Source organism: Papio anubis, chromosome 20 (assembly GCF_008728515.1).
Source record: "Papio anubis isolate 15944 chromosome 20, Panubis1.0, whole genome shotgun sequence".
Classification (NCBI taxonomy): domain Eukaryota; kingdom Metazoa; phylum Chordata; class Mammalia; order Primates; family Cercopithecidae; genus Papio; species Papio anubis.
Genome location: NC_044995.1, coordinates 5,091,487 through 5,112,543, shown reverse-complemented (window position 1 = coordinate 5,112,543; position 21,057 = coordinate 5,091,487). Strand labels below are relative to the sequence as shown.

The following is a 21,057-nucleotide window of genomic DNA, read 5'->3' as shown; positions in this document are numbered from 1 at the left end:
GCCACACAGCAGGGCAGCTGCCAGGAGGGTCACATGAGCTCATGGTGACCAGAGGCCAGGCAGGACCTAAGAGGACAGGCTGGGAGGCCCAGGTCCCCATTGCAGCCACAGTCTGAATTTGTGTGCCAGATGCCCAGCTGCGGAGTCATGCAGGCCGGGGAATTATGCAACCACGGTTGGGAAATGCAGCGGGGTGGGGGTGGGAGAGGCCCGAGACCCTGAGTCAATAGGCCACAAGAGGCCCGGCTGTTTGCAGCCTGGGTAGACAGCCAAACTACGCTCCATTTCCAGCCCTTCCAATCCGGCCCTGGAGCCAACAATAGCTCCTGGGGCCTCCCACAGCGCCAGAGGCCAGAGGCCAATTAGACCCAGAGGCAGCCCCGGCGGCTCAGCTCAGCCCCGGAAACACCTAAAGGTTTTTCTTTGGAGGGCTTGGTTAAAAGAATCATAGTTCGTGCAAACAATGAAACATTATGCAGCCTCTGAAAAGGCGGAGGTCCACCTATGTACTTGTTATGGACTGAATCATGTCGACACCACCCCCACCTAAAAAGGTATGTTGAGGATCCAAACCCCAGGACCTCAGAATGTGACATTATTGGAAACAGGGTCATTATGGGCGTAATGAGTAAAGATAAAGTCATACCGGAGTGGGGTAGGAGGCTAGGTGTGGTGGCTCATGCCTGTAATCCCAGCACTTTGGGAGGTCAAGGCGGGAGGATCACTTGAGGTCAGCAGTTCAAGACCAGCCTGGCCAACTTAGTGAAACCCCGTCTCTATTAAAAGTACAAAAAAATTAGCTGAGTGTGGTGGTGCACGCCTGTAATCCCAGCTACTTAGGAGGCTGAGGCAGGAGAATCGCTTGAACCCGGGAGGTGGAGGTTGCAGTGAGCTGAGATTGCGCCATTGCACTCCAGCCTGGGCAATGGAGCAAGACTCCATCTCAAAAAAAACAAAAAGGTTGCGGGGGCGGGGGAAGTCGGGATTTTGGACATAGATGCACACACAGGGAGCTGCCATGTGAACACAAAAGCAGAGATCAGGTGATGTGACTATGAACCAAGGAATGCCAAAGATTGCCAGAAAACTACCAGGAGCCCAGGGAAAGGCCTGGAGCCGATTCTCCCAGGACCAACCACCCTTGCTAACACGATGATCGGGGGAGAGGCCTGGAGCTGATTCTCCCAGGATGAACCACCCTTGCTAACACGATGATCGATGATCGGGGGAGAGGCCTGGAGCCGATTCTCCCAGGACGAACCACCCTTGCTAACACGATGATCCCGGGCGTCTGGCCTCCAGGACCGCAAGACGATCAATTTCTGTTATTTTAGGCACTTGGTTTGCGGTACTTTGTTAACCTAAGCAAACTAATGCAGCACTGAAACACAGCTGCTGTCAAAACATGCTGTTTGGCGAAAAAAGTGGGGGCACAGGCTGGGCACAGCAGCTCATGCCTGGAATCCCAGCACTTTGAGAGACCGAGGAGGGTGGATCACCTGAGGTCAGGAGTTTGAGACCAGCCTGGCCAACACGGTGAAATCCCGTATCTACTGAAAATAGAAAAATTATCCAGGCGTGGTGGCGGGCGCCTGTAATCCCAGCTACTCGGGAGGCTGAGGCAGGAGAATTACTTGAATACGGGAGGCGGAGGTTGCAGTGGGCTGAGATCGTGCCACTGCACTCCAGCCTGGGCGACAGAGTGAGACTCCATCTCAAAAGAAGAAAAAAGGGGTCGGGCACAGCACCCTGACACGGGGGTGATGAGCTGAGCACTTAACACCAAACAACCAGTGCCGCGCAGCCTGGGCCAACCTTGCAGCCCTGGGCCAGCATCCTGGGCTTTCCCTAGACCCTCAGCAGCCTCCTTCTGGTCTCAGCACCACCCACTCCAGCGTGTCCCTCACACGGCCCCCGAGGGGTCTTCTTGCTCCCAGAGCTGACTTTGTCCAGCCCCTGCTCCCAGCCCTCCCACAGCTCCCCAGCACCCCAGGATAAAGTCCCAACCTCCTAGGCTGGTGTTTGAGACTTCCCACCCCTCTGCAGCCCCACCACCAGAAGTGTCAACCCCTCAAATATGCCACCCCTTTCCTGCCTCAGGGCCTTTGCACAGGCTGTTCCCTCGGCCAGGAACGCTCTTCCCCCGCATCTCCAGTGCTCATTCCCTCACTTCCTCAGGACTTCGCACAAACATCCCCATCTCAGTCCACCCTCCCGTGAGCCCCTGCTTAAAGCTGTGTCCCTCCCTCCCCCAGTCCCCTGGTTATCTTTCTCCATGGCACTCATGGTCTTTTTTTTTTTTTTTAGACAGAGTCTCACTCTGTCGCCCAGGCTGGAGTGCAGTGGTGCAATCTCAGCTCACTGCAACCTCCGCCTCCTAGGTTCATGAGATTCTCCTGCCTAAGCCTCCTGAGTAGCTGGGATTACAGGTGCCCACCACCACGCCTGGCTAACTTTTTTGTATTTTCAGTAGAAACGGTGTTTCACCATGTTGGCCAGGCTGGTCTCAAACTCCTGACCTCAAATGATCCACCCGCCTCGGACTCCCAAAGTGCTGGGATTACAGGCGTGAGCCACCGCGCCCAGCTGCACTCATAGTCTACTAACAGGCCATGTGATTCCTTATTGACTTGGTTGGGGGCTCTCATTTTGTCAGCTTCCCCAAGGCAGCGATGTCTGTGAGTCTCATGTCCTGCTCTGGCCCTAGTGCCTGCACCGAGTAGGTGCTCAATAAACACTTCAGCAAAGAGATCAGGGCATCAATGGCCAGGTCCCCGGCTCTCTGTAGGTGCCCCCCACCCCTGGCCTCCACGGGGCTCACTCACAGATGATTTCCTCGTGGGTGAATCCCAGGACCCGCAGCGACTCCAGCGTCTCCTGGAAGAGTTCCCGCTCCTGGCCGGGAGAGGATGATGGCCCGTTGGTCAGGAACCGGTACTGGGAGCAGGGCTCGAGGAGGAGGTCAGCTGCAGGGGCAACGAGCGGGGTCAAGGTCAAGGGTGGGCTGTGGAGTCTGACTCATCCTGGATTCATCGGTGGCAATCCCAGGACATGCCACATCCTCTCTGTCAAGCAGGTGGAGGCCTTTACTCACAAGTGTGGTGGGAAGGGTCAGGGGTGGAGTGGGCAAGCACCTTTCGTGAAACCACCACTCTCTCTTTTGAGACGGAGTCTCTGCTGCCCAGGCTTATGCAGTGGAGCCATCTCGCTCACTGCAAGCCTCGCCTCCGGGTTCACGCCACTCTCCTGCCTCAGCCTCCTGAGAAGCTGGGACGGCACCACACACCACGCTTGGCTAATTTTTGTATTTTAGTAGAGACGGGGTTTCACTGTATTAGCCATGATGGTCTCGACCCTGACCTCGCGGATCCGGCCTCCCAAAGTGCTAACAGGTGTGAGCCACCGCTTCGGCTTTCTCCTTTTTAAAAATTTTTTTAGAGACAGGATCTTACTCTGTTGCCCAGGCTGGAGTGCAGTGATGCAATCACAGCTCACTACAGCCTCAAACTCCTGGGCTCAAGCAATCCTCCCACCTCAGCCTCCCACATAGCTGGGACTACAGCTGTGTGCCACCACGCCCAGCTTATTATTATTATTATTATTTATAGAGATGGAGTCTCACTATGCTGCCCCAGCTGGATTGGAATTGCTGGGCTCAAGCAATCCTCCTGCCTCGCCCTCCCAAAGTACTGGGATTGCAGGCATGAGCCCCGCCCAGCCTATACCACTCCTCTTTGCTCCCTGCGCAGGGACTTTCGAGTCTCTAGAAGTGCCCAGAGCAGGCAGGGGCCACTGGTTGACAGAAGCAGTAGGGCTGCAGGCCCAAGTCAGCACAAGCCATGTGATGGCAGGGGCCGGCGCCCAAGGACATGCGGTCTCAAAGGCCACAGTGAGTGGGAACCTGGATGAGGAGGGGCTACGTGGCCGCAGGAGGCAGGAAGCGGCCTCAGCCACCAGGAGGAAGGAGCCAGGAGCAGAGGGAGCCGCAGGGCAGTGCCAGCCACTGCAAACAGGAGCCAAGGGCGCTTGGGCAGCCAGAGGGCAGGAGGAACAGGGAGCAGGGACAGGAGGACTCCGGCAGGAGCCGTGGCCTGGGAGCCAGAGCAGAGGGGAGCACGAGGCAGCAGGAGCCGAGAAGCAACACAAACCAGCATCGTCAGGAACCAGGAGGAGCCTCAGCAAAGCCGGAGTCACCCGCCGGAGTGAGGAGAAGCCGCGCGAGAGAGAAGCCACGGAGCTTCGGAAGCGAGCGTGAGCAGGAGCCACCAGGCGGCGGGGGCTGCGTGGCCTTGACAGCGGGCGTGAGCCAGACCCGGGACAGAGCTGGAACCAGAGCGCAGCAGAACCCACCGTGCGACAGACGCCACTACGCAGGGAGAGCCGGGGCTGCGGAAGCCTCATGTGAAGTCGGTGTTTGACGGAGATTAGAGCTCCCCCCTCTTGCTTCCTCCCCAGAGGGGGTCCCCCGAGAGACCCCACCCTCTCCCTGGTGAGCAGGGTGAGACGGGGCGGTACTGACCTTTGAGCTGCTCTCCAGCGCCCCCCAGCAGCTGGTAGAAGATGTGGAAGCTGCACTCGTCCTTGGCCTGGCGGATGGCCCGCGACTTCTCCAGCAGGTCTGGTCATAGCGAGTCAAGGTGCTAGATAGAGGGGAAGGGACGGCCCCGACGCTGCCAGGCCACTACAGGAGCCTGCCCTGCCCACGCTGCCTCCTTCTCGCCTGTGGAGCAGTGGAGTCGTTCACAGCCCAGGCTAGTGACTTTGCCACTAACTGGATGAGCAGCCGTGCTGATGTCACATAAGCACTTGTGCCTCAGTTTCCTCATCTACCTGTTCAAGGGGCTCAAAAATAACACCTTTATGAGACCTTCCTCTCTCTCTCTCTCTCTCTCTAGAGACAGGGTCTTGCTCTGTCTCTAAAAAACTCATCATCTCAGCGGTGGATTACCTTGTAATCCCAGCACTTTGGAAAGCTGAGGCAGGTGGATCACCTGAGGTCAGGAGTTCAAGACCAGCCTAGCCAACATGGTGAAACCCCATCTCTACTAAAAATACAAAAATTAGCCAGGTGTGATGACAGGTGCCTGTAATCCCAGCTACTTGGGAGGCTGAGGCAGGAGAATCGCTTTAACCTGGGAGCAGGAGGTTGCAGTGAGCCAAGATTGCGCCACTGCACTCCAGCCTAGGAGTGAGGTCTTCACTCAAAAACAAACAAAACAAAACAAAACAACCCCTCATCGATCCTGGATGAGTTGCTGTGAGGATAAATGACTTACTGTGCATGAAGCACTCTGAACAATGCCTGGTTCAAAGTTACCCGTGGGTGAGAATGTCTCCTGCCATTAGTACTCTCCCAGCCTCAGCTTTCCCATGCAGATACCTCAGCTCCCATCTTCAACTAGACTGTCTCTGCATACTCCTCCTAAAGAAAGTCAGCTTGTCACCCTATTAAAAAGGTGGCAAGACTCTTGTTTTTTGGTTTTTAGACGGGGTCTAGCTCTGTTGACCTGGCTGGAGTGCAGCAGCACAAGGCACTGCTCACTATAACCTCCGCCTCCCCAGCTCAAGCGATACTCCCACCTCAGCCTCTTGAGTAGCTGGGACTACAGGTGTACACAACCATACCTGGCTAATTTTTAAATTTTCTTTATTTTAGTAGAGATGAGGTCTCACTGTGATGCCAAGACTGGCTTCATCCTGAGCTCAAGCAACCTCCAGCCTTAGCCTCCCAAAGTGCTGGGATTATAGGCATGAGCCACTGCACCCAGCCAAGACATCTTAGAGTAAAACAAAACACCAGACACTTTGCTTAACCCTTCAAACTCCTGGCCTCAAATGACCTACCTGCCTTGGCCATAAATTCTGCCTTGGCCACCCAAAGTACTGGGATTACAAGCTTGAGCCACCGTGCCTGGTCACTAATTTAATCACTAATTGCTAATAACAATAGCTTGTTCTTGTGTGCCTGCTATGAGCAGGTGCTGCGGCCAAGCATTTAACTCCAAAATCCTCCAAGCCCCTCTAGGGTAGGTTCTATGTTCCTTCTCCTTCTACAGAGGGAGAAACTGAGGCAGGGAAAGGCCAAATCACGTACCCAAGTCCCCAGCATCTCAAAGTGGCAGAACTGGGATTTGAACCTAGGTTGGTACGATTTCTTGGCCCATCCTCTTGGCCTCTGCACCCCAGAGTGCCTGTGTGTTTTATCAAGCACTTCCTTTTTTAAGCCACCCATATGCCATCTGAACAGAAAAGGGTGAACACAGCCGGCCTGAGATGCTCCCCTGGAAAGGCCTAAGCATGCAGTGGGCCCCTGGCTAACGTCTGGGGACCTGGATTTCAGGGGGTTCCAGCATCCTCTAACAGGATGAGAGGGGTTCGCTGGGCCTAAAGGGTTTGTGCAAACACCCTGGTTTACACTGATCACCTGCTTTCCTCCTGGGAATGTGGAATTTAGGTTCATACTAAGGGCGGGGGATGGGGGTACAGCAGGGATGTGACACTGAGTCTCTCTGCGCTTCTCTGGGACAGCATTTCATAAGTGTTGCACCACCTGGTGTCCTGTGTGCCTCTGCTGGAGAGGGTTCTAGGAGCCTGTGCCTGGTCCCTAGGGACATGGGCCCCTACCTGCTCTTTTCTCCTTATTACTCTGCTCTGTCATTTCACTGTCATGGGTCACCATGAGTGCCACTCCAGGCTGAGTGCTGGGACTCCCCTTATGGCTGAACTGGGTGGACACCAACCCACCACCCCATAGCAAGGCTGTACTGGCCTCATACACACCAGAAGTCGCACCCTCCCCTCCCCATGCAGATGCCGCCTGAGCACCCGGTCCCATCTGAGTAGCAGGGAGGGGGTCCCTGCGGTGGGAGGTGCTTCCCATACTCAGTGCTGTCTGAAAGGCTGCCCCCTCGGCTGCCACCCTCATGGGCTGTGACAGGATACAGGTCTCAATGTTGGCTTCACGCATGTACCCGCACCGGCTGAGGCGAATGAATTTGCCCCAGAGAGACCATGCAGGCCCAGCGGTCCCTTCCCCTCAGCCAGACCTGAAGAACAGCCCAAACCCCACACCCACTACTCCCAGAGCTGGGGCTGCCTCCGCACTTCCTTGCTCCCCTCTTGCCTGAACTCCTGTCCCCAGGAGTCCTCAGCGGGACTCCTGTAATTCAGTCTTGGCTCCTTGGACTTCTTTCTCCCGCCCCCCGGTCCCCAGCTGCTCCTCCCTTGGAATCAGGCACCCAGCCTCCAGCCCATTCTCCCTCAGACCCAGGAGTCCAGGCCCCCAGCCCCTCCCTCAGACCCCAGGAGTCCAGGCCCCCAGCCCTCCTCCCTCAGACCTCAAGAGTCCAGGCCCCCCAGCCCCTCCCTCCTTAGACCCCAAGAGTCCAGGCCCTCAGCCCCTCCTCTAGGGACCCCAAGGTCCAGGCCCCCAGCCCCTCCTCCCTCAGACTTAAGAGTCCAGGACCCCAGCCCCTCCTCCCTCAACAGAGCCACATGTCTTTCCCCCTGAAGTCCACTCCCAGGTTCCCAGTTCCTGTATCCCTGACACAGCCAGCACTGCCCACCCCTGGCACTCACGAATCGGGAGGAGTTGTCATTCTTCACCGTCTTGGCGTTGCCAAAGGCCTCTAGGATGGGGTTGGCCTGAAGCAGCTGCCGCCCAGCTCACCCTGCCAGGCACAGGAGATGATGCATGAGATCAGTGAGAATGGGGCAGGAGGCCAGGCCAGCCCAGCTCAGGCTGTGTCGCCAGTTGGTTGAGTATCTGTGGGGCCTTTGTGTGTCTGGGTGTGTGCCCACTTCCCGTATCCGGGTCTTGCCCATCTGTCTATTGTGAGGGGAAGAGGGAAGCATCTCCAAGACATATTGTTAAGTGGAAACCAAATCAAACCAGGCCAAACAACAAAACAAGTTGCAGAACAATGTCTACAATGTTATCCCATTCATAAAATATGAATTAAGGAAGAAACACCACAAAACAAGACTCTTAAATCTACAGATATATACATGTTTGTAAACATATGGAGAAAGGTCTGCAAGGATGCACACCAAACTGTCAACAGTATAAGGCACTCCAAGGAAGGGGACTGAGGGGAGGAAACAGGAATTTCATTTCATCTGATTTGTTGTTACAATGAATATGTACTCATGTGATGCTTGTAGAAATTCTGGAGTGCAGTGGCATGGTCATAACTCATGGCAGCTTCAAATTCCTGGGCTTAAGGAATCTTCTCACCTCAGCCTCCTGAGTAGCTGGGACTACAGGCAAGCCTGTTCATGCCCACTACCTTTTTAAAGTTTTAGTAAAGATGGGGTCTCACTCTGTTATCTAGCCTGGTCTTGAACTCCTGGCCTTAAGCAATCTTCCCACTTCAGCCTTCCAAAGTGTTGGGATTATAGACCTGAGCCACCAAACCCAGCCTAGAATTTTTAACCAAGGCAAAAATCTGTATCACCTATGTAAAGTGCTTCAAGCAGTCTGGCACATAATAGGCCTTCAAAAAATAGTGGGTTCCTAGCCCCACCAGGCTACTCCTTGGCAGGAACCCTACTCCAAACTTCCCTCCAACCCCCTTGGTGTCGAGCCATACAGAAAGTCACAGTCGGCAGCCTATGTGTGTTTTCTCAGTCCACGTCTTGCTTGTGTTAAGATGACATGATCTAGCTAGGTGGATGCTTTGTCAAATGAAAAAAGATACACAAAGTGAAGGGCACACGACTTCTTAAGTAAATAATACAACAAGGGCATGTATTTCACACTGTTCTCTTACAGCACGCAGCCTGTGTAATCACGTTTAGTAGATCAGTAATAAGTGGTAGTTTCGTTCTCTGGACACTGCTGGTGTCTGTAGCTCCTGCCCAGCCACGGCAGGGCCTCCATGAACAGGCAGCACTGGGGCCAGGGGATCCTCCGGCAGGTGGACCACTGCCTGGGCCCTGTCTACCAAGAAGATCATGCACTGGGTTGCCGGGAAGGCATTAGGGGCAGCAAGACTGGAGGTGATCCCCTGCTACTCACATAAGACACGGTGCTGACGGAGGCCTGAGGAAGTCACGGGACACGAGACACGGACCAGGACACAGCACATGGAACGTGGACAGACACACAGGTGAACCGGTGATCTCGGGTGGTGGCGTTGGGGGTGGGGGAAGGGGAACTGGGGAAACCGGGCGGTGGGAGTAGGGTGGCCTGGGGGACCACACGCCTGGGTTTGAATCCCACTCTACCTCCTTTATTTAAAAAAATTTTTGTAGAGATGGGGTCTCACTGTATTACCCAGGCTGGTCTCGAATTCCAGGGCTCAAGTGATCCTCCTCACCGGGCTCTGAAAGTGCTGCATTTACAGGTGGCATGAGCTACCAGCCCGCCCACTTCACGCCCTTCCTTCCTGCAGACCAACAACTGACTCACCCCTCCCATGCCTGGGCTCTTCATCTTCAGCGCAGAAAAACAGCACCCACCCCACCCAAGGGGTAAGTCAGGCAGTGGGAGAACAGGGCTTGGAACAGTGGGGGGCACCTTGAAACATTCACTTAGACGACAAACCCGGCCATCATGATCACCTAAAATCAGGCTTGACACAGTAGGTGCTCAGAAAATAAAGCACCTACTAAGTACTAGGAGCCATTCCGAGAGCCAATGAGACCAAGACTGACCCTCACACCTCTGTGTGTCTCTGATCTTCCGTACCTGCACCCCAGGCACACAGTAGGTGCTCAGGTGGCACAGGCATCCAGGATAAGGTCCTCCATGAGGGGAAGAGGCACTGCAGCCCAAGATGGAGGCTATGCTGTGGTGCAGGGCCTGGGTGTCCCAAGGCTGGGGTGCTTACGGGGACACCCGGCTCCTTCCTGCCCTTCGGCGACGATGCCACATGGGCGGGTACTGGATGACCTTCTTGGTGTTTTCCGTCTTCCCAGCTCCAGACTCTCCACTGTGGGGATGACAAGGGGAAGCAAAGGGGTTGGCATGACCTACCTGCCTAGGGCAAGCTCCCCACCTGCCCTGGCCATTTCAAACACAGCCACGCCCCACCCGGACCCCACCCTCCTCCTCCAGGCAGTCCTTCCAGATTACTCACGCAGAATGACTCATCCCTCAATGATCTAGGATGAGTGGGGGATATGTCATTTGAGCATGCCCCTGCTAGGGCTCTCTAGTCCCTTACACTCACTGCTGCCTTTTTAAAATTATTCCCAAGGAGTGAGGAAAAGCTTGAGTCTTAATGTGTACACTCCTGGATTCTAATCCCCCATCCAGCTCAGCCCCTTGCTTGCTGTGTGACCCTGCGAAAGCAGCTGCCCCTCTCTGACCTTTGGTTTCCCCACCTGTACAATGGAGACAGCCTCCCTCAACTGAACAGAATAGGATTCACTCAGCAACCTCAACATGAGACCCTACTGTGCCACCATGCCATGCAGATTCAAAGACAGGAGAGGTCCTGTGGGATGTTGCTAGCCCACTCCCAGCGCCCGGGCCTCTGGGCCTAACACAGCCATTCCACAACCGCATGCTGACCCACTCCACTGAGTGCCAGGCATGAGGACCGGGGTGGTTTTGCAGTGTGTGCCCCCTCACAGAGCTTTCACTTAAGATGCAGGGGACAAAAACCTACAATCAAATAGCAATTAGCACTGGGAAGAAAACTAAATCAGGAATAGAATAAAGCAGTGGTTCTTAAACGGGGGCAATGATGTCCTCTATTCCCGTCAGAAGACACCTGGCGATGTCTGGGAGGGATTTTTGGTTATTACCCTGAGAGAGGGGAGTTCCATGGGCACTGAGTGGGTAGAGGCCAGGGGTGCTGCTAAACACCTACAATGCCCAGGACAGCCTCCTACAACGAAGAATCATCCAGCCCCAAATGTCGAGCAGGACCCAGGATCCCAAAACCCCTAAAAGTGCAATAAGAATCGACTTGGGAAGGGAGCGGTGGGAAGGCTTCTCAGAGGAGGTGGCATTTCAGGTAGAGAGCACAGCCAGGGGAAAGGCTCTGAGTCAGGGATGTTTGAGAGACAGAAAGGCCAGTGAGGTTGGGGGATGGGGCAGAGATGGCAAGTGGTGTGATGGGTTTTAAAGCCGTGATTAGGCTAGACACAGTGGCTCATGCCCGTAATCCCAGCACTTTGGGAGGCCAAGGCCAGCAGATCACCTGAGGTCAGGAGTTCAAGACCAGCCTGGCCACCATGGTGAAACCCTCGCCTCTACTAAAAATACAAAAATTAGCCAGGTGTGGTGGTGCCGCCTGTAATCCCAGCTACTCGGAAGGCTGAGGCAGAAGAATCGCTTGAATCTGGGAGGCGGAGGTTGCAGTGAGCCAAGATTGTGCCATTGCACTCCAGCTGGGCGACAAGAGTGAGACTCCATCTCTAAATAAATAAATAAAGCTATGATCAAAGAGTCTGAATGTTTTTTTAAGCAGGACAGACATCCTCTGGGTGTCTTCAAACCAGGGAGTAAGCTGCATCCAGTAGGACCTCAGACTTGGCAGCCTGGTGTAGGGGACAATATGCACACGGATTCACCACCCAGCTGTCTCTCTGACTTGCTGCGTGTCCTTGTGCCAGTCTCTGAATTGCTTTGTGCCTGTTTTCCCATCTGAAAAATGGGGCTCAAAACAGCTGCCATCTCACAGGGCTGTAGTCAGAATTCAGAATGTTCAAAATGCACCCAGCACAGTGCACAGCACAGGAGGAAATATAACACAGTGTGACATACAGGGAGGCTGTGGTCGGGGGCCCTGGGTTCGAATCCCACCTCAGCATACATCCACCAGTGTGACCATGGGCAGTGACTGCTTTGCTCTGTGCCTCAGTTTCCCCGTCCAGAAATCAGGGACAAGGAGATAACCTATTTCATAGATTTGCTATGAGGTTAAATGAATTCATCTGGCAGAAACTGATAGACCTGCCAGGAGAAATAGATGAATCCACTATTCTACCTGGAGACTTCAATATTCCCATTTCATACTCTCATTTAATATGCATATTAAATAAGCATATTAGGCTGGGCGCGGTGGCTCATGCCTGTAATCCCAGCACTTTGGGAGGCTGAGGTAGGTGGATCACCTCAGGCCGGTGGGGAGTTCAAGACTAGCCCGCCAACATGGTGAAACCCTGTCTCTACTAAAAATACAAAGAAGGCTAGGTGCCCCATACTATGGAGAATGGCTTGAACCCGTGCCAGGTGGAGGCTGGGTAGAGCTAAGGTCATGCCACTGCACTCCAGCCTGGGTGACAGAGTGACACTCTGTGAAAAAAAATTAATAAATAACAGCATAATATGTTTACAATATTATGCTATTTAATATACCATTTAAGTTAATATGTTATACTATTTAACACATTATTATACTTATTGAATATGCATATTAAATAGGTATAATTTATTATATCAACATTACACGTATATAATAATAAAATAAATATAAAGTATAATAAATATAAAGTATAATAAAATAAAAATGAAGTATAATAAAACAAAATAAAGTATAATAAAATAATACATTTATTGAATATGCATACTAAATAAGCATAATATTTTCACAATATTACACTATTTAAATATATACATTTAATTGTTTGTGTTTAATATGCATATTCAATAAGTATAACATATTCATATTCAGGCCCTGAGGTAGGACTGGATTAGGGACGTTTGACAGGAAGGTGGGTGAGGCTGGGGTGTGGGACAGAAATGGTGAGTGGCACAGACGGGTTTTGAAGTCATGACTGAAGGGTCTGAATGTTGTGTACTATTACATGGGGTTTTTCCTTTTGTAACAAAACTTTTTTTTTTTTTGGAACCGAGTCTCGTTCTGTTGCCCAGGCTGGAGTGCAGTGGTGCCAGCCCTCTGCTCACTGCAAAGCTCCTCCTGGGTTCATGCCATTTCTCCTGCCTCAGCCTCCCGGTGCAGCTGGGACTACAGGCACCCGCCACCACGCTTGGCTAATTGTTTTGTATTTTTAGTAGAGATGGGTTTCACCATCGCTAGCCAGGATGGTCTCAATCTCCTGACCTCGTGATCCGCCCACCTCAGCCTCCCAAAGTGCTGGGATTACAGGCGTGAGCCACCGCGCCGGCCTATTATATGTTATATGATGTAAATAGATATAATATTTAAATGTTTAATAGATATAAACAAATAAATACTAAATATTTATTAAAATAGATGAAATATATCAAATATATAATAAGGGCATTATATATATAATAGATGTTAATCATGTAATTTTGCCAAGACTGATCTATGTTGTCATGGTGTGAATGGTGGCCCCTTGGATGGATACCCTTGTTCAGTGTACAACCTGCCCAGCTGTACACAACTGCCTTGTGCTGCCATCTGTCTAAGGGGCTACATTTACCCCATGACAATGGAGATCAGATCTACAATTCAACAATAAGTGTTGAATGAACGAATGAAACTCTGGGAATTACTGTCTCAAGGGAAATGTTCACAGAAGCCCCACACCCAACAAATATTGTTCAGAGAACGAGTGAACAGAGATCTTTAAAGAATCTCCATATTGTTTCAATAGTGGTTGTATAGTTTACATTCCACCAGCAGTGTAAAAGTGTTCCCGTTTCACCATATCCACACTAACAGCTGTTATTTTTTTAATTTTTAAAGATGAAAAACAGTATGGAGATTACTTAAGGGGCCAAAATTAGATCTATCATTTGATCCAGCAACCCCACCCTGGGTATCCACCCAGAGGAAAAGAAGCTATTATATGAAAAAGACACTTGCACACACATGTTTATAGCAGCACAATCCACAATTGCAAAAATATGGAATCAGCCTGAATGTCCATCAACCAACAAGTGGATAAAGAAATTGTGAGATGTGTGTATATACATATACACATATATATACACACACACATATATATAAGTATTCCATGGTGTCTATACACACACACATATATATCCCATGGTGTGTGTGTGTGTATCTATATCTATATCTGTATCTATAGTATATATAAAGAGAGAGTATATATCCCATGGTGTGTGTATATATATATTTGTTATATACACCATGGGATATATATACGTACATACACCATAGAATACTACTCAGCCATAAAAAGGAATGAAATAATGGCATTCACAGCAAACTCGGATGAAATACATGCACCATTATTCTTCAAGTGAGGTAACTCAGAAATGAACATTGTATGTTCTCATTTATAAGTGGGAGCTAAGCTCTGAGGATGCAAAGACATAAGAATGACACAATGGACTTTGGGGACTCAGGATGAAGGGTGGTGGCGGGGTGGTGAGGGATAGAAGATTACACATTGGGTGCAGTCTACACTGATCTGATGGCAAGTGCACCGAAATCTCAGAAATCGCCACTAAAGAACTTTTACATGCAACCAAACACCGCCTGTTTCCCAAAAACTATTGAAATAAAAAATAAATAATTTTTTTTTTTGAGGCAAAGACTTACTGTGTCATCCAGGCTGGAGTGCAGTGGCGCGATCTTGTCTCACTGCAAGCTCCACCGGGTTCATGACATTCTCCTGCCTTCAGCTTCCCGAGTAGCACTACAGGCTTCACCACCACACCCGCTAATTTTTTGTATTTTTAGTAGAGATGGGACTTCTCACCTTGTTGTGATGGTCTTGATCTCCCACCTCATGATCCGCCACACTGCCCCAAAAGTGTTGGGATTACAGGCGTAAGCCACCGCTTGGCCAAAATTAACTAATTCTATTTAAAAATAAGAAAGAGGCCAGGCGCGGGTGGTGCACGCTTCAGGTCCCAGGTACTTGGGAGGCTAGGCGCACAGACCGCTTGAGCCCAGGAGGCAGAGGTTGTGTGAGCCAAGATTGTGCCACTGCACTCCAGCCTGGGTGACAGCAAGACTCTGTCTCTCAAAATAATAATAACAATAATAATAATAAATAATAATAAAGAGACTGTGAATATAGAGATAGGTATAAAGACTCTGGGACCTGGCACCTCACCCACTCAGGCCTCTACTTGTGTTCCCTCCAGCCCCATAAGAAGCCGCACAGAGTCAAGTCCCCAAGCTGTCATTTGACCTGGACTCTGGCTTCCGGCAGCCCCAGGTCAGGCCCCCGTTGAACAGATGCCTCGCTGGCCTGCAACCCCACCCAGCACTCACCCTGCAGCATGCTCCGATAGGCCCCCTCGGTCACTGCATACACATGAGGTGGCACCTCATGTGGCTTCTTGCCCCGGTACATCTCCACAATGGCTTCTGTGTAGATGGGAAGCTGCTTGTATGGGTTGATCACCACACAGAAAAGGCCGGAGTATGTCTGCAGTGGGTCAGAGGGGAGAGGGTCTCAGATCCCTGCCCACAGCCTGGAAGGCGTCATGGGGCCACTGAACAGGTCGTGCATTGCACAAGGGCATCTGCACATGGTATGTTTACACCATAACAATATAGACTCGAATGTTTTTTATGAGCATTTTCAGGCTGATGGTAGCAAAGAATCTTTCCAAATTGCACAAAGGCACTGTCTGGGTGAGGATTTACCCTGAGAGAACAAGGCCTTTGCAGCCAGCCAGACTTGGGTCACAGCCTGTGGTTGCCTGGACTCACCCACAGGAAATGACCGTGTGCGAGGTGACCGGTTGAGGCACTCTTTGTAGCAGCAAAAGACTGGAAATCACCTGAATGCACCTTCATATGATGGATTCCTAGAAGGCTCTTGTGTATAGACACGGGACTATCTTCAAATCAATATCGAGTAAAAGGAGGTGAGTTGAGAACTGTGTGAGGAGCTACAATCTGCATTAGAAAGGTTGGAAGAGGAATCTTTTTTTTTTTTTGAGACGGAGTCTCGCTCTGTAGCCCAGGCTGAGTGCAGTGGCCGATCTCAGCTTAGCTCACTGCAAGCCCGGCCCCGGTTCACGACTGCCTCTTCACCTGGTAGCTGGGACTACAGGTCACCACCACCTCCTCGCTAGTTTTTTGTATTTTTAGTAGAGATCGGGTTTCACTGTGTTAGCCAGGATGGTCTCGACTCCTGACCTCGTGGATCTAATCTCGGCCTTGCCTCCCAAAGTGCTGGGATTACAGGCTTGAGCCACTGCTACCGCCTTTTTTTTTAAGACGGAGTCTCGCCTGTCAGCCTGGCTGGAGTGCAGTGGAGGCCATCTCGGCCACCGCAAGTTCTGCCTCCTCCTGTCACACCCATTCTCCCGGGCCAGCTCTCCCAAGAAGGAACAGGCACTCCGCCACCACGCTCAATTTTGTGTATTTTTTAGTAGAGACGGGTTTCTACTGTGTTAGCTAAGATGGTCTCGGCCCTGACCTCATGATCCATCTGCCTCGGCTTTTGCAAAGTTGGGACAGGCGGAGCCAATCACCGTAGGAATCTTTTTATATATTCACTTGAATATGTATGGAATATCTCTGGAAGGGTGCTTGTGGGATCTGCAATAACCGAAATGCAACAGGAACATACCTGCAGTTTCCAGTGATAATAGACACATAACAGTTCTGCTGAAATGACCGCAGTTTCAGTCTTTTCTTTTTTCTTGAAACAGGGTCTCACTCTGTTACTCAGGCTCGAGTGCAGTGGTACAATCATGGCTCACTGCTGCCTCCACCTCCTAGACTCAAGCAATCCTCCCACCTCAGCCTCGAGAGTAGCTGGGATCACAAGTGTGTGTCGATCCACTAGGTTGATTTTTCGTATTTTTAGTAGAGATGGGGTCTCACTACGTTGTCCAGGCTGCTCTTGAACTCCTGGGCTCAACTAATTCTGCCACCACAGCCTCCCCACTTGCTGGGATTACAGGCTTGGGCTGCCGCACCCGGTGTATTTTTTTTGTAGACACGGGGTCTCTCTATGTTGCCCAGGCTGGTCTCAAACTCCTGACCTCAAGTGATCTGCCCACCTTGGCCTCCCGAAGTGCTGGGATTAGAGGCGTGAGCCTCCACACCCAGCCTCAGGACTCTGTAACAGTTTAAGAACAAGTCCAGCTCACAGGGGTAATCATGTAGGCAACAGGGGTTCAACACTCACAGAAGCAGTTAGATATAACTAGAGAGCTAGTTAGCCACTTAGCTAAACCAGCCAGAGAGCTGACTAGACAAGCTCTCTAAAGTTAGCTAGCTAAACTAGCCAGAGAATTAGCTGCTTAGTGGCTTAGCTAGTTAGCTACTCTGGACTTTGAAGCCATCTGGGATTCAAATTAAGATGTGTTTTCCAGCTGTGTGTGACAAAGTAGGGTAACCTACTCTGCTAGCTACCCAGCTAGCTGCTTTCTAAGCTGGTTAGCAGCAGGACTATCTTTTTCTTTTGTTTTTTAGAAACAGGATCTCACTTTGTCACCCAGGCTGGAGTGTGGTGGCATGAACACAGCTCACTGCAGCCTCCACCTCTTGGGCTCAAACAATCCTCCTGCCTCAGCCTCCCCAGCAGATGGGAGCACAGGTAGGTACCACCACGCCTGGCCAATTTTGTCAATTTTACTGTGGGAGATCAGACCCTACTCACGCTGCCCAGCTGGCCTCGAACTGCTGGGCCTGCCGATCCCTCCCACCCGGCATGCCTGGGGAAGGCAGGTGCGGTTTACCGTGCCCGGCCAGCAGTGGACTGCTCTTCTAAGCTCCCAGAGCTGGGCTTCTCAGGCAGAGTAGGGTGTGGCCACCATAGGCTGCCTGGTCCCAGGTGCCAACCTTCTAAGTGGGAGGGTGGGTGGCCTGGGTGGCCGGCCAGGAGCGGAACAACCGGTTTGCTGGGTGTCTGCCCTCCCCGCCTGAAAGGGCTGCTCCGGGAGCTCCCCAGCTCTCAGAGGGTGGGGCGGCCGGACCACATTCCCTGGCAGGGTATCTCATGGCTGCCGGCGCCCTGGCCCCCACTCCTGGCTGGCGGAGGAACCCACTCCCCACACCACCCTCCCACCCCAGCCCCTCCTGCCAGCCACACCTTGTTTCCAGGGCGACACCCTAGGAACGGAAACCTGAGCTGGTCAACAAGGCTGGGGGGGGAAGAACAGAGGCTGGTGCACCCCCACGGGGTCGAGACAGCTGGGGAAGTCCGCCTGGAAGGGTCAGGAATGGCTGCTCCAGCCCTTGGGGCTCTGAAGACAGACCTGCCCCCGCCGCCCTCAGCCCAGTGACTTTCCCCATAGTCTCAGTTTCCTCCTTGGGAAACCGAGGGCGACACTCCCCACCCCATTACAAAGGCTGTAGGGATTAGGGGAGATCATGGATAAAAACCAGCCAGGCTGAGGCGGGCGCCCATGCGTCCCACACCAGATATGGGTCTTGAGACTCTTACGTTACCCATCGTACCTGGGAGCCCTGGGCTCACTCAGACTTTTTTGGCGGGGGCGGGCAGGACAGAGTCTGGCTCTGTCACCCAGGCTGGAGTGCAGTGGCGTGATCCCGGCTCACTGCAGCCTCAAACTCCCAGGCTCATTGTTCAGACTTTGAAGCCATCTAGGGTTCAAATTCAGATGCAGCACTTTTGAGCTGTGTGTGACTTTGCATGAAGGCTGTGTCCTCTCTAAACCTCAGTTTCCAGCCCTGGAAAATGCGGCTTTTAACCCACCACCTAGAAGTGTTCTGAGAGTGAAATCACATCATGCATCTTCCATGTTTCTCAGAGCAGGGTGTTCTACAAAGGGGTTCTCTGCCTGCCCCAAGGGTCCCAGGAAAGGGACTGAGACTCTTAGCAACTCCAAGCCAAACAGCATATTAGTGGCAGGAAACTGGGTTTCTGGAGCCCTGGACATCCTACTTTTCGCTGGGCAATACCACCTTCCCCACCATCGGTTGGTCAGTCAACAAACATGTAATAAGTGCAGGTCTTAAACAGGGCAGAGTTTGAATCACACCTCTAACATTTTTGGGCCAGGTGGCTCGAACCTCTCAGGGTCTCAGTGTCTTTAGCAAATGGGGACAGAAATAGTGCTTCCTGCATAAGGTGCCTGGGAGTCATCCACAAGTTCATGTGGCATACAGAGGGTTTAATGTGAACCCAGCTGGGTGCAGCGGTTGCTCAAGCCTGTAAATCCAGCACTTTGAGAGGCTCAGGCAAGAGGATCACTTGAGTCCAGGAGTTTGAGACTAGCCTGGGTAACATTGGGAAACACGGTCTCTACAATAAATTAAAAAATCAGCCAGGCGTGGTGATATGTGCCTGTAGGCCCAGCTACTTAGGAGGCTGAGGCAGGAGGATGACTTGAGCCCAGGAGGTTGAGCTGCAGTGAGCTGTAAGCATGCCACTGCACTCCAGCCTGTGTGACAGAGCAAGGCTATGTCTAAAACAAACAAACAAATAAAACAAAAAAAGAACATGGACCTTGAAACACTGCATGCTCAATATTTTAGCCACTATCAGCTTCTGTTGGGCCAATGGCTTCCCCTCTCCAAGCTGTGGGAAAAAGAGGGTGATAATCCCTACCTCACAACCTGACGTGGATGGGGAGGGGGTCAACAAGATCACACTGGAAAGAAACTTAGAACAGCACCCAGCAGAGAAAGCAGGTACTCACTAAGGGCTAATGATCTTTATTAAGGCCCCATTTGCTTCCCATCTGGAATTCTAGAATCTTCTCTCTTACATTCATTTCTTAGGCCCCCAAAATCTGGCTCCCTGGCCACCACCTTAGCTCAGGCCCTACCACTTTTTCTACTGAACTTTCTGAATAATCTTCCTAGTGCAATGGCTACGACCTGGGGTCTGCAGTTACAATGATCTGGGTTCAAATTCTAGCTTAGCTGGTTCCTAGTTATGGGGCTTATGTTCAAATCCTACCCCGCAATCTGAGGCTCAGTTTCCCCACCTGCAGAGTTGGGATGACAGCAGATACCTTACAAGGTTGCTGGGAGCACTCAGGCAAGAGTGGCTGGGTGTGGTGGTCGCACCCCGTAATCCCAGCAGTTTGAGAGGCCGAAGTAGATCACTTGAGCCTAGGGTTCAGACCAGCCTGGCGAACATGGTGAAACCCCATTCTCTATTGGGTAAAAATACAAAAATTAGCTGGGCATGGTGGTAGACGCCTGTAGTCCCAGCTACTCAGGAGGTTGAGGCAGGAGAGTTGCTTGAACCCAGGAGGTGAAGGCTGCAGTAAGCCAAGATCATGTTGCTGCACTGCAGCCTGGGCAATAGAGTGAGACCCTGTCTCAAAATATATATATATATATATAAAAATGAATAAAAGGCAACCAGTGGATCCATGTTTTGCATGTCATCCTGATCTCTGTGGCCTTGGGTGAGATGTGGGGGGCGTGGCTCAGGCAGAGGCCTCTTTTCCAGGACTAGTAAAGGCGTTTGAGGATTTGGAAAAGGCCGGTGCAGACTGGAGAAGACACCAACCCCATGCAGGGTCGGATAGCCCTCGATTCAAATTCCACACCTGCCACCAAAAGCTGAGGGACCCTGAGCCAGCCACTGCTTATCTCAGAGCCTCGATCTCCAAGCAGGAGTGAGGCTTCATAAAAATATTCTCATCTTCCGCTTTGAGACCCTCAAAGGGGTGGATGTTGGAGCAAAGCTGTGAGACCCCACCAGTCTAAACTGGAGTTTGGAGCATGACTCTGGATCCAGCTGCCTGGGTTCAAATCCTGGCGTGATTCCTTCATGGCTATGGGTCACTTAACATTCCTGAACATCAGGTGATATCAGCAGTCCCTGGCCCAGAGAGAAGCTGATAACTCAAACGCCGCACTTAGAACAGTGCTTGGCACATCACGAGTGCTCGATTAAATATTTGCTAGCCTCCTCTTATTATTATTTTTCATTATGACTGTCCACATTCCTTGTCAATCTCTCTAATCCTGTTTGCTCTTTTGTTAAATGAAATTAATAACCCCTTGGATGCCCATTAGTACCTCCTTCGAAGCTTATTAAAAATACCATTGCTGGCCGGTGCGCGGCTCAAGCCTGTAACCAGCACTTCGAGGCCGACGGCGGATCAATGAGTAGTCAGAGATCGAGACCATCCCATAACACGGTGAAACCCCGTCTCTATCACTAAAAAATACAGAAAAACTAGCTGGGTGAGGTGGCGGCGCCTGTAGTCCCAGCCACTCGGGAGGCTGAGGCAGGAGAATGGCGAAC

At 51.7% G+C, this 21,057-nt stretch overlaps 1 protein-coding gene across 1 annotated transcript in view; it reads right to left on the bottom strand.

Moving 5' to 3' along the window:
- Positions 1–21,057, bottom strand: part of MYH14 (myosin heavy chain 14) — a 119,641-nt gene that overhangs the window by 72,282 nt on the left and 26,302 nt on the right. Inside the window, 8 exon segments of the mRNA XM_031660367.1 lie at positions 2,826–2,966; positions 4,520–4,618; positions 6,943–7,000; positions 7,579–7,664; positions 9,013–9,043; positions 9,834–9,883; positions 9,886–10,015; positions 15,046–15,291. Coding sequence (XP_031516227.1) covers positions 2,826–2,966; positions 4,520–4,618; positions 6,943–7,000; positions 7,579–7,664; positions 9,013–9,043; positions 9,834–9,883; positions 9,886–10,015; positions 15,046–15,291 — 841 coding nt within the window.